At 40.1% G+C, this 14,183-nt stretch overlaps 1 protein-coding gene and 1 long non-coding RNA gene across 2 annotated transcripts in view; one reads left to right on the top strand and one right to left on the bottom strand.

The window, feature by feature from the left end:
- Positions 1-339: 339 nt before the first annotated feature.
- Positions 340-4,319, bottom strand: LOC116509373. The gene is made up of 3 exons (XR_004255498.1): positions 4,182-4,319; positions 1,357-1,543; positions 340-623 (listed from the first exon to the last, which is right to left on the bottom strand). It is a non-coding gene; the product is annotated as an uncharacterized LOC116509373 (long non-coding RNA).
- A 245-nt stretch (positions 4,320-4,564) lies between these two features.
- E2F1 (E2F transcription factor 1) overlaps positions 4,565-14,183 on the top strand; it is a 28,669-nt gene continuing 19,050 nt past the window's right edge. The window contains exon 1 of the mRNA XM_032218545.1: positions 4,565-5,540. Within this exon, the coding sequence (XP_032074436.1) occupies positions 5,313-5,540 (228 nt within the window). The 5' untranslated portion in view covers positions 4,565-5,312. The remainder of the gene's footprint in view (positions 5,541-14,183) is intronic.

Raw genomic sequence — 14,183 nt, 5'->3', positions numbered from 1 at the left:
TTATCTTTCATGCGTCATCCCTTTCCATCTTTTCTCCAGTAGATCTTTGCTTGTTTTATCATTTATTGTGCCCATCTAAAGGAGGAAGTTTCCTTTGATTTCTGCAAATTTCTCAAATTAAGCTCTTAACTATTCAGTTTGATTCCGCTGATTATTTAAACATTTCTCTTTATTTCCTTTTGCTTTTCTCTGCAATTCAGCAAATAATTGGACACTAGTTTTTTGTTTCCCTTGCCTTTTGTTTTCTGTCTTTCTTCAGCTATTTTGAATGTATCAAGAGACAGCCATTTTCACTTCGTTTACTTTTTGCATTTAGGAATATTTTTATTGGCTTCATCTTTGAAGGTATCACAAATTTCAATGTAGGGTACCTCAAGCACTCTAAACAAAACTAAACTATTGTCTGTTTTTCAACTTTGTTGTATAATTGTATGGAATATTGCTGAGGCATAACTTGTTGGTCTGATTTTGCTTGCATTAGTTTAGGAAAAAGGGTTCACGAGTTAAGCCACAGTCAGGTTTTCATTGCTGAATGAACAGAACTTCTTCATCTGTCTTTGCAAAGTATATTGTCTATTTAATATTGATGTTATCCATGCAGTGATGTCCTTTTGTTGAGGCTTCTTTTAGGTTACAAAAAACAAGAGAGATATTGAGGGCACATTCTGAATAGGAAATATATTACCCATTAAGTGCTACATGGTTTTAAAGCTGTCAGTGTATCCTTCATTGAGTCTATATATCCTGGTTTGTTTCATATGCTGAAGCAGTTGGGTTACCAGATCTATGCTACAAGATGCTAGGCAATCACATGATATTAGCAAAAAGTGTTAAGTTTTCTGTATCTCTTAGATGCCTTCTACTACTAATCTGCATTTTTACAACCCCAGCTCCAGTTTGGAGGGATGACTGCCCTCCAGTTCTGAATTGCAACATAATTTTAATTCATCTTTATTTTTATCTATAGCAGAAAATGACAAGTTCTAAATGGACTTCTATGTATAGAATACCAATACAGATTTAGACTTTCAATTTTTATATGACACACATGGAACTCTACAAGCAAACCAGAAATACTAGTTTGTTAAATCTAATCAGAGTAAAACCTGTTTATGTTGTTTTTAAAGCTGTCAGTTAACTATTCGACTTCTTCAAACAACAGAACCTTGCCACATTATATTGTCAGGGAATATTTATAAAATTGAATAATAGGAAATTTAAAAAAAAATAATTTTCAATGTGGTTTGCAAGTTTATCAGCAGCACACTAACCCCACTGCAGTATTAAAACATGATTAGGAATAATTTTATGGATAAGTATCTACATTTCAAGTATGAACATAAAATAAATACTTACAAATGCTTTTGAAGTTGATGGACAACAATTAAAAGTATTATGTAATGTGATCCACCTTCTGAAGACTAAAGTCTCAGAAACAAAGAGGTTGGAGTATTATTTTTTCAGTTGATTCTTTTGAGTAATACTAATAAAGGGAATTGTTAGTAGTTACTTGAATTCTAACTTTTCAGCAAGTTGTTTGTATCTGAAACAAATAAGAAATCCAACAGATAAAGCATTGCCGTTTGATCTGACTTCATTCCAAGGAAAGTTGACATTTCAATCCACCACATAAATTATTAAATACACAAGTAATTCATATATCTTTTTGCTCTCATTTACTATGTTCAAAATGCACAGCATTTTAGGCATGGTTTATAGTGTATTTCATGCAGTATCTTGAAAGCATCTCATATAGCAACAAATACAAGTGAACCATGCAAATTCCCTTTAGCAAAGCAGGATGTTAACCCTGAGAGACTTACATTTTATTAATCAGATTAGTGTAGTACTAGAAGAAAAAAACCATGGAACAAAATGTAGTACAGTGCAGGTGCAATGACCTTATTTTCCTCTTCAGAGGCATTAGCCAATGTAACCTGGAGGAAGTATTTCCCAATAGATTTCCTGCATAAAAGCAAAATATATCTACTAAACTATCTCAACAGGAAATTGCTTCAGGGCACTGTCAGAATGCCATTTCACCATTTAGAATCTTGGATTGTTAAAAATTGTTTTATAATATAGATTATCAACCTAACGCACATTAGAAGACACATAAAGTAACTTCACAATCATGACCATATTTTCTGGGTGTATTTTTGAAGCCAAATGTTTCTTTCCTGATAGTAATATGCTGTTATCTTTTCTTTTTCTGTCTCTGAAATTTTAGCTTAAGAAATTTGAGAGGAAACTCCACTGGACACAGTGACTGTTAGTAAAAACTAAGTTCCTAATGCACACAATAACAAAAACCTACAGTTTAAGAGACAGAAAAAGTAACAACACACTCCTATCAGGAAATAAACATTTGGCTTCAAAAATACACACAGAAAATATGGTCAGAATTACTTTCATGAAATAAAACTATGAGAATCTATTTTTCCCATCATCTTACTGAGCATTCAGTAGAGTTTTGATCATAGGAATGAGATGTAAAAAGGACATTAATAGTAATTCGATGCACCAATAGCAAACATTATTGCATTACTGCAACCGAGTAATACTGCAATGCAGTGAGAAAGAAAATAATAATATGTAATTCCAACACGCGTGCGTCATATGTGCCTCAATTTGAGAGAGGATATTTCTCTGTATATATTTGTATATATTTGATTAGTAAAAAGTGCAAAGGTCCTCAATCTGTCCTCTCAATATAAGGTTAGTGAAAATGTCTGAACCCTGTTGCTTGTCAGTGTAAAGTATAAATTATGATTAAATGGTCTGGCCAGTAACACATTGCTGCCTATATACAGTCCTACTCATATACATTACTTGATATTTTACATACACTATAGTTTGCAATAATTTCTTGAATGTGTAAGTTAAATCTATTGGAAAATATTACATCCAAACTTACTGCAGAAAGACTGATCTGCATCGGGCAACCTGCACTTCTTAAACTGTACAAGGCTTTCTGTACTTACTCTACAAGGTTTCAATGAAGTATCAAGAAACTTACCTTTAACAGGAAATAAAAATCCCCTTTCCAAATAAAACTAATCACCAACTTACTGTCCCTGGCAAATAGCATGTTTGTACATAAAAGACACCTGTATGCATGCTCACATTTAGTATGCTGATTAAAGTTTATTTCAGGATGTTTGTACGGCTTTCCTGATAGCAATAAAGAATTGCTTCATTTTTATTATTTATTTCCCACTCTAATCTATAGATCTTGGATATATCCTTTGTGCACAGTGCAATAACCTGGTCGAAATTTCAAAGTTGTGTTTTACCACTGGAGCCTTTTAAAGAGCCCGGAAAGCCACTTGTCTGGAAGGGTCTCCTGCTTGAGCAGAGGATATTTATTTAGTTAGTTAGTTTGTCACTCATGTACAAGATAACAGGAATAAGAATAAACATGAATAAGAACACAGGAAATGGGTACAAATAAATGGGGACATAAGGACAGGGACATTAGGCACGCTGGTGCACTTATGCATGCCCTCTTACAGACCTATTAGGAATGGGGTGAAGTCAACAGTAGACAGTTTAAGGTTAAAGTTATGGGGGTTTGAGGATGTAACAAGAGTCAGGTAGCGCATTCCGGGCATTGACCACTCTGTTGCTGAAGTCATATTTTCTGCAGTCAAGTTTGGTGCAGTTTACCTTTAGTTTGCATCTATTGTGTTCTCCTATATTGTTGTGGTTGAAGCTGAAGTAGTCATTGACAGGTAGGACGTTGTAGCCGATAATTTTGTGTACTACACTTAGGACAGACCGTGGGCTGCATAGTTCTAGGTTATCCAAGCCCAAAATTTCGAGCCTGGTAACATAAGGTATTGGAGTAGAAGGTCTCCAGGATCCCTTCCACCAACTTTGTTATTCGTCACTTTTTTAGCTTCCACTGTTGGCTAGGTGCTGCCACCTATCTGGACAACACAAAATGAATGGGAGAGGAGGAACAGAGCTGAGCTGAGCTGAGCTGAGTGGAACCAGAATGCAGAAATGTTACCAGCCCAAATGCACCCATTCACGATCCCGCCTTAAAAAAAAAAACAAGTATAAAATGGCATGGACGCCGTTTTAATTTCACACGGCACGGTAAGGATTTAAACTACAATGTTTCTGCTTCATAGTAAATCTCACCATTACTTACTAAACCGGGATTGGAGGATTACCTTTGTTTAAACGTCACCCTAGGTTTGAGTTACGTTGCAGGCGGTTAAGCGATCAAGGAGCTAATAAGTAATCTGCCACTTTCGCAGGGCAAGAAATACAACAAGGCGCCCCTGAGAGACTCCTCTCACAATAACGCCTCCTCCCTCACATGCTCTCCGCGTCTGTCCTCCGATTGGCCAGCCTCCTTCCCCCTCTTCCGCAACCAGGGCCCGCTGTCATTGGAAGGCTGTCAGAACGTTTCGAGCCGTCACCGCCGCGCTCCGGCGGCCGCCCGATCGTAACCAACGGCAGGGCGGCGTAAAGGTATCAATCTCGGAGCGGCGACCAATAGAGGCGCGGCTCTCCCCTGAAGCCGAATGTTGATGTGGCTGACTCGGCCAATGGGAGCGTCAGTAGCCTGCTCGTGCTGCTTTCGCGGCAAAAAGGATTTGGCGCGCAAACGTGTGCGAGGCCGGGACCAGCTGGGAACAATAACAGTGGCTGAGTTGAGCGCGAGCGGATCGGCTGAGCTCGCTGGTGGAAAAGACGGGCGGGGAAAAAAAAAAAGCTTCCATTGGATTTTGGCCGGGGCGGGGAGAATCTCGGAGAGACCCGAGTGGAAGAAAGCTGGGCAGCTGGGAAGTCAGCGCTGGCCCGGAGAGAGTGGATGGAAGAGCGCCCCGCGATGTGCTGCTGCCTGTAACCCCCCCACCCTCCCTTCCTCTTCCCCTTCCCCTTCCCCTTCCCCCCCGAGCGGCGCCAGACAAGGACTCGCCGATGTCCTGCACAGCCGCTCTGCTGCTCTCCCTTCTCGCTCTCGCCTTCCAACTTACGGCCTTGGCTGGATGCGGCTCCTCCGGACACCATTTCCCGGGCCTCTGCTCTTAAAAGAGGATGGGGCGTGTTCCATCCTACCAGCCTCTGCCATCCGGTGTCTCCCTCCACCGCAGCGGCCGGGACGATGACATTAGTCCGCTGAGGCGACTCTGATTCCGGGGTGGGGGGACTCAAGACGGGGGGGACAGTTTCGATTTCCTGCGGTGTGTGGAGAAGAGGGGGGGCAACCCGGGCTCCCAACCCCCCACCCCCACTCCACCCCCGCCCTGCCTTCCTCCAAGTCCTCGGGCATGTGAGTCCCAGCGCTTTGTGCCATGTCTCTGGAGGGGCTGGAAGTAACTCAGAATGTGGCAGATCTGGAAGCCTTGCTGAGGGGAGCGGAGGCCATCCATGTGATGGAACAGCAGATTGTGATCATTTCCACTCCAGACCAGCTCCCCGCGTCCGAAGGAGACCACGACACCGAGCTGCTGCTCTTTGCCACTCCACAGCCCGCCAGATTGGAGACTGTAACGCAGAGGCCTGCTCTGGAACGGCCACCGGTAATGCCACCGCTTTTTCCTGCAGCTGCCTTCCAGGAAACCAGGCGTTTTGCCAGCGGCCAAACGTGCTGCTAAATGTGCGAAGTGTGTGTCACGCGTGGAGCATGAATGCATTAGCGTGTTCGTGAATGTGTGCTGTGGATATATGGGGGGGGGTGTTCTTTTCATGCTAGCCCAAATAATATGTAGGGCATTTGTTTAGCGCTGGGTGGGATCTGATTCTGGAGCATTTCTCGAGCAAGCTGCAGGAGGGCCTTGGTGGTGGCTGGGTGCAGAAATACATAGATTATTCTATCAGACAGTAAGAACTGCGTTGGGTTACACATAATGGAGGTTCAATCGTGATAAAATGAGGATTATGATTATTTTTAAATCCTATGTTGAGAATCTAGTGGTCCTAAGCCCTCTTGTCTCTTGCCATGTGTAATATTCAGTTTGTTACTTTTGTGTGAATCTGAGCAATGAGGGAAGAAGGACCATTATATTAGATAGACCTCTTTCTGAGTTTTATAGAATAGCAGGATATGCTAGTAGTTGTATCTATGAGTTGATATAATTGGTTTTAAAAACAAACACAGCCTTTGTCAAGACTTTCTGGATGACTATAATTATAGGAGAGTTTTCAAACTTGTGACTGAAATACTGCTGCTTAAACGTGGCATATGCAGCATACTTGCAGGAAGGGCAGAGTGCTCATGAAAACATGCAAAGAAATGATTAACTAAAAGGCCTAGGCCTCAAAATGTGAAATTGTAGAACTTAATCCTGCAAGATGTTCCTCTCTAACCTACATAGTTAATATGTTTTTTAGTCTGATAGTGAAATTTCTTATTTATAATTGTTTGCAAGTTAACTGAATTATAGTTGGCCTCTTCTTTCCTTATAGAGCAATAGCCTGCAAATGTTGTTAATGAGGCAGCTTCACTTCCTGTTACAGGATGTTAAGGGCTGAGTTCTGTGCAATTTGTTCTTGCAGTAACAAAAGCAAATGTTTGGCTTTGGTTGTGCTATATGTTGCTTTCTGTGGAGTAGCATACTGCTTGATGTTATACAAAAGAGAAGGGAATTCCAAAAGCAATGAGCCTGCCATGGCACGCAGAGGAAATAAGTGGCTTCAGCAATGCAAGTCTTATTGCTATTCTGCCCCGGAATTAAAGTGTTTAAGATGGGGGGGGGGAGCCTAAGGATGTTTCAGTGTTATTCACATACAAAGCTATATACACATCTTTATATAAGCATATACATATAGAAACAATGTCTACATTAACTTTTGTCTAGTACCTTTATCGATGGCTAATGGTGCTGTTCATTTTTTTCTTTAAAATATTTGGAAGAAAAAAACAAACCTGAAAAATATAAGATTTAAAAATATTTGTGCATACTATTGTGCACATAATGTGTAAATAAAGAAATAACCAGGTCTTTCAAGGGTGCTAGAGTGAGAAGGGTTTTATAATAGTAATCATAACATAGGAGTAAGTACCATCTGGATTTTAGATTTCTGTACCACAGACTGTCTAAATTTAAATGTGTGGATCCTTTGGGTACAACTTTTTAGAAGTTAGACTAAACATTCCTGTTTTACTGGACCAGTACTTGCTCTGTTTAAAGCTAAGCATACCCTTCATGTCTGCAACATGTTTTGGTTGTGGCCCAATGGTAAAGTGCCTTGTTTGTGTGGAGAAAGGGTCAAAGTTTAGGAAAGGAAGGTGGGAAAAAAAACCCACTGCTTGGAATCTTCCTGAAAGAGACAGTAATCGGACTTGGTATAAGGGAACTTCTTTGTTCCTTCATGCTTTTTACCACCTATGCTACTGGTGGTATATCTGTGACCCCTTTGTTGAAATGATGAGAAATATATTGTAAGCCTAGCCAAAGATGCTGGTGAAGAGTGAGAGCTCTTGTTTGTAATTGAAATGAAGGAATGATGTGAAAAAAATAATGTGCTTGGCCTTGAAGTTGCCTACACTTGTTTTAAAAATGTTATCAGGCAAACTATTTCAGTCATATTCTTCCACATATTATGGTGATGGAGAAAGGGACTGTGTGCATTAATTCTATCTTTAGCACCCACGTGCTTGTTATGTTTGCAATGGAGTCAGCGGTGTACATGTGCAAACATGGCACTAAATATGAAATGTCAGGTATGAGATTAGGGCTTCTGATAGCATACTGTAGCAGAATAATAAGTGTACGTATGTATGCATCTTTCATATAATACAACTTATTCTGAATGTGGAAGCAAACCCTTCATAATTATGTTTGACAAACCCCCATCCCCTGTCCCTATCTGTATGTTTTTACCAGCATTTCAATTTTATTTTTAGGACTAGTTATAAACTTTTAATTTTGTAATTTTTTGTTTTATTTTGTTAGCTGCTTTGAGTTTTTCTTGATTAGAAATATGGGCTGTATATATTGAATTTATAAATAAGTGTTCAAGCTAAAACTGGAGAATGCTATCTCTCTCTTCTATGGATTGGTAGAAAAATGGAGAATGACTGTAAAGATTTCAAATGAATTTTCTTAAGTTATTTTATACAACACAATCATTTCAGCAGATCAGTCCGCCTCCTACAAAAAGTGTAATTTAACTTTCCTCTATTAACTTATGTAAATGTGTTTTTTTCTGCCTTTCATAAAAGAATGTTACAACTTCCAAATGCCACATTGTAGACATTCGATTTTAGTAATATTGCTTCTGTTTCCATGTGTCTGTATTAAGAAATACTGTTCCTGTTGAACTTTGGCCCATTGTTTAGAAGGTAAAAATGACATTATCTTTCCATAGAAGAAAATGGAAGTTCTCCTGTAGTTTCTTCCCCTGCTTTCTCAGTCAAATTATTTTATTTAGCATGATGCAAACTTGCAGTCCTTAGTCTGTTAAATCTATCATTTGCTGCATTGCTTAGGATTCTCTTCCTTAGTGGTCCACTGCTGGTGAACTCGAGCTCCTGTAGTTTCCTTGTGGAAGAGTTTGATGGACCAATGTAGCAAACATTGTTGCTCTTTCTCAGCAGGCGGAACAAGGGAGGTGATGCCCACAATGCTTTTTTGCTGGCTTGACATCCTCCTCCCACAGAGGCCCTTTCTGTCAAGGAGCCTACAGTACATGGAAGCTTTACAGTTGATTCTTTGTTTTAACTGTGGGGGTCTGCTGTTTGGGTCAAGAATCTGTAATGAACTTTCACTCTGTTGTCTCATGGGGTGCCTGTTATTCAGAGAAGGATTTAAAATATCTGATTTATCCATCATGTAAGCCATTGAGTAGTGGGCTTGAGGGCTTGACCTATAAGGAATGGAGGATGCCAGAGTCCTAGAACATTATTTACATGACTCTGTGGTTGACAAGTAGTCATATGGCGAATAAGGAAGGAAGTTCTCTTAAAAAACCCATCTGGATTAAATCTGGAAAAAATATTTCTTATTCTAAAGTATTCAGTTTAAAGTTTTGGCATGTTCCTGTTCTTTACATTATTAAATGCTTTCTTTACATTAATAGGGATATGTAAAATCTCATTGATGTTTCTCTTTTACAATGGACCTGAAGTTCAGCTTTACTGAACTCTACTGCAGTGGTTCCCAAAGTGGGAGGTACCGCCCCCTGGGGGGCAGTGGGATGACTTAGAGGTGTGCTAAGAGGCAAGGGGGATGGCAGGGGGGGGCGCTAAGAGGCAAGGGGACAGCAGGGGGAGCAGTAGGGGAGGCGCTAAGAGGGCGGGGGGAAAAGTTCGTGTATTGTGTTGGCTGCAGAAGGTGTCACCCCTAGGTTGGTAGCTTCCCCTTAGCTAATTCTCAGATGGAAAGGAGAAACTTGCTGAGCAGAAGATGGACTGTTTAAAGCCCATCAGCGCAGGCAGAAGGACAAAATTACCCAAACAAACATGGAAATAACTGGGGTTTTCCTTTAAGCAATGTCACCACCCTCCCCTCCATTCTCCGCCTTCCTCCCAGGAGAGGGGCACGCATCACTTCAATCGCCTGTCCCCCAACACCGCCGGCCTCTTAAACGCCGGCATCTTAACCAACCAGCTTGGCTTGTGAAAAGGGGTTTTTTTTAACGGTCGGTGGGCGGGGAGATCGTCAGTGGGAGGGGAGATCGTGTTGTTTGGGGGGGGGGAACCCCACCAATTGAATTCTAGTTGAGCTTGCAAGAAAGCTCTTTGCCACTGGTTTAAAAAACAGTCACATATTTCGTGCCATCCTTTTCTTTTGTATAGAGACGCTGCTGGGTAAAAGTAACTGGGGGAAGGGGGTGATGAGCGGAAGTGCAGTTGCTCTCTTTTGGTGATGTGGATTTTGGTTAGGGAAGTTTGGATTACTAGCAGGAAGGGAGCTCGCCCGTTTCTAGCCTTGGAAATACGGGTGTTGTTAAACTCACGGAGCTGTCTTTGATATAGGTATACTATATGTATATACTATTATAGTATAGGTCGGGAGTCCCCAAACTTGGCAACTTTAAGACTTGTGCACTTCAACTCCCACAATTCTCCAGCTAGCATAGCTGGGAGTTGAAGTCCATAGCTGTCTGGAGAATTCTGGGAGTTGAAGTCCACAAGTCTTAAAGTTGCCAAGTTTGAAGACCTGTGGTATAGGTTCTCCTGCTTGAGCAGGGAGCTGGACCAGAAGACCTTCAAGGTCCCTTCCAGCTCATTTATTCTAAAGTTTATAAAAGCTCCACTCAATGCTGGTCATGGGTGGATTTTCTTTTAGGATATGTGTTTAGTTTTTGAAATATCCCCATTCCCATCCTCTCTCCTTGCGGAATTACTGGTTTTGAATAGTTGGTTCGGCAAGCAGAAATTTAGCCATTGAAACCATGTAAGCATTTAAAGGCAGAATGTCTGTGTCGTGCAAAATAATTGGCAATCTGAAGGAGATAAGATTATATTGTGTGCCTTTGTATGTGTGGATATGTGCACACATAAATTTTGCAGCAGGGTTAACAATGACCAGAGCACCTCTTGGTTAGCATAGCCAATAAGAAACTTGGCCAATAATATTAAGGCAAGTATGAGCAATTATCTGTCCATGGTTGCTTTAAAAAATGACACCAGAGTTTCTTGCCATTTCTGGATGAGGACTGGATGAAAACAGTAATACAAATCTTAAAATTGAGATTTTTTTTTTTTAAAAAAGGAAAATAGATTGTACTTCAGTTTTGCTTAGATGTGTGATGTGAGTCAACCGTTTTTGATATTTAGACCACCAAATCTTAAAGACTATGCAGATGGTTTGGAAGGGGTTAGTAGCAAAGCTAGTGTTGATATTGTGGAAATTAATGAAACTGAAAATTGCAATAATGTTATTGCAGGGATGTGACTATCCAGCTAAAGTTGTTTCTCTGACATTTTAAGACTATGTCTGAGTGATATCAGGATCTTTTTTTGATGAAAATTCCAGATTGGGTGATAAATCCATTTTCAGATAATGAGGAAGATGAAGTAGTGAAGGAACAACTCATAGAGCTGCAAAATGACATTGAGCTGAAGCCAAAGTTTAAGAAATTGTACCAAGAGTTTTGGTTACAGAAAGAAATTTCTGATCACTATCCTGCACTATGGACAGTGGTTAAGAAGCTCCTTGTTGCATTTCCAACATCATATTTGGTGGAACGTGGCTTCAGTGTGGTCATCCAACTTCTCTCCAAGCAAAGAAATCGACTCCAGATTACTGAACATGGTGATTTAAGACTCCTGCTAAGTGACTTAAAACCAGACATTGGGAAACTGATATCACTTCATCAAGCCCATCCATCACATTAAGAATTTACTGAACAGTGAAGTAGTTACTAAATTTTACTGAATTTACTAAGTTACTAGTTACTAAGGTTCTTGATAAATGACTATCAGACTTTGAAAACCTAGTATCACTGGATTATGTTCAACAATTTTGTTGAATTAACATTAACTAAAAAGGTTTTTAAATTGGATTTTGAATAAATGTGCAATTCATTGTTGCAGTTTTGAATTTTACTGTTGCTATCTTCCTTCCATCGTGCAAACGGCCCAGTCACATGACCCCCCCAGCCACGCCCACCAAGCCACGCCCACAGAACCGGTAGTAAAAAAAATTGAATTCCACCACTGGGTGGGGGGCACTGAGGATCAGTTTGTAGCACCAAGGGGGCAGTGGACTGAAAAGGTTTGGCAACTATTGTTCTACTGGCTTTACTGATGGTTTGACATAGTTTTCTGTTACCTTTTTCCCCATGTGCTCAAAAACTGGAGATGCCAGGTTATGTAACAGCATAGCCAAATATATACTGAACCCTCTCAAATCCAGATTTTAACTGAATCTATTTTATTCAGATTACCCTTGATGTTTTCAATCAATTTAGTAATGTGTAAATCATTCATTAACATAATTTGGGGTGGGTGGGTTGAACACTGTTTTTTATGTATAAAAAGTACACTTTTGTACTTCTTTTGATAGAACAAGGAGATATTCTACTGGAAGCACCCAATAAAACACCATTCAATAACCCTTTCCTTATGAAGGGAAAAACAGAGCCATAGTTCTACACTGAAGGCTCACCTGGGATTAAGGATATATGTCTCCTGATTTGTTGAATGATGTTCATTGGGTGAAAAATATCCTCTTTAGGAAGACTGGTCACAGTGCAATAGGACATAAGATTATTCTCCTAGCCGGTGCATTTTTAGCCACTGTTAATTTCTTTAAAATGAAGATATTTTCTCATTTCTTTGCAATGATGATGCTTGTACTACTGTTTTGTGCTGATAGAAATGCCATGTCTCCTGCAAGCTAGGAAGGGAGAAGCTGGTTGCAACATTTTATAACATAAATGTGACAGGAAAAGACAAGCTCATAAACAGATTGTTCATATTAAACAGTAATACTTCTCATGACTAAATTAAAAATTATTGTCTTATTCATTGTATAGTTCATTAACCATATTCACTAGTTTCAAACCTCACTCCCATTCAGAGGCATTCTTGGCATCAGTTTTCCAGTATCCATATCTATTCTGCAGATCCAAACTGGTTTAATTACTGCAGCTTTTCACCCAGGGCCTCTAGAAATTCTGGTTTTATGATGATGTGAAGTGTTTTTAATTTATGCTGGGTTCATGATTCCTTTTATTGTGGGAACTGCCTGTTTTCTAAGGTTTCAGTCAGACATGTGTATAATTACTCCCTGAAGTATTTTTGTCATGCTTTGAGATCCTCTGAAATAATTCTAATATATTGTGAAAATTATCTACCAGTCAGATGTATGAGAATACATTTTATTAATGTTAAACCAAACCAATGTGCCCAGTTTTTCAGTTATTGTCTCTTATTTTAGCTGCCTGACTTGTTAGGATTCCAGGTATGTTATACCCGAAAGCAAGTGGGTATAGATATTCAAAGGGCTGAAGGCTCTCCTCGCAGGTGGGAAGGGTGAGATTTAGTTTCATTACTTACCTTTTCATTAAGATACTTCTGTAATCTATATATATAAAAGCCAATTACCACTCACTCACTCATGAAATCTCCAGAGCCATAAAGCCTACAAACTTTAAATTTGGCACGTCTTGGCTTCTAGGTGTTCACTAAGAAAGGATTTTTTAAAATGACCATCAGATTATTAATATTTCTTATACAGTAATTAACTTGCTCTGATGCTAAGGAGTTCTACTCCCCCTCCCCACCTGAAAAGAACTCTGTTCTAACTGCCAGTTGCCTCACATTCCATTACCTCAGTTCAAACTGGCAGACGTTCCACTCCTTCACTCAGGAACAGTCTGAGGTTCCTTACAGTACTAAACGTCGGTATCTCAACAAAATGTCTACCTCTTCCACCTATGGAACTGCTTCCGGACTCAAGATGGCGGGAGCAATATTCCCTTATTATTTCAGTCACCAACCACCACTGAGCCAACGGATTGAACCAAAGTGAACCGGATTTCTTCTGCATTGTCTGATCACACAGTTTCGTCACGAAGCACGGGTATCCAGCTAGTACTCTATATTGTAAAATGAAACCAATTTTGCAATCTTAAATTTCAATCCCAGCAATACCAATGAGAATTCCAATACTAATGCCAATCCAGGGAAACAATTACATCTTTCTTAGCAATTATTTTAAGAACGGTCGGTATTAACCATTCAGTTGTGTCTGACTCTTGGCAACATTGTAGGCTCTCCATGTTACCTGCCAAACACAGCTTCTTTTGGTTGTTGGATGTCCATCTTTGTATCAGCTTTGATGGTATCAAGCCAGCTTTGCTTGCCCCTTCTTGATCCACTAACCATTCCTAACATTATTGAGTTCTCCAATGAAGTTTTGTGTGTGACATGGCCAAAGTAAATCAGACATAGTCTTGTGATTTTGGCTTCTAATGAGGTATCTGGTTTTACGCGATTCAGCACTTCTCTGTTGGTAGCTTTGGTTGCCCATGGTAAATGCAATTATTTACGCCATCACCACAGTTCAGAGGCATCAATTTTAAGCAGCCGGAGCATCGCGGAGGCTTGCAGAGGCATCGCTGGCAGGTACGACACATGTGCGCGCCGTACACATTCATGTGGAGGACGCCAGGCCCCATTGTAACCGTACTGGTTGCAACGGGATCCGGAACCCACCACTGCATTGCTGTATGGTCTAAAGTTATCCTGCGTTTGATTTCAGTTGTAA

Source organism: Thamnophis elegans, chromosome 5, assembly GCF_009769535.1.
Source record: "Thamnophis elegans isolate rThaEle1 chromosome 5, rThaEle1.pri, whole genome shotgun sequence".
In the NCBI taxonomy this organism is placed as follows: Eukaryota; Metazoa; Chordata; class Lepidosauria; order Squamata; family Colubridae; genus Thamnophis; species Thamnophis elegans.
The sequence above is the reverse complement of the archived record's forward strand: the minus strand, read 5'-3'. Positions and strand labels throughout refer to the sequence as shown.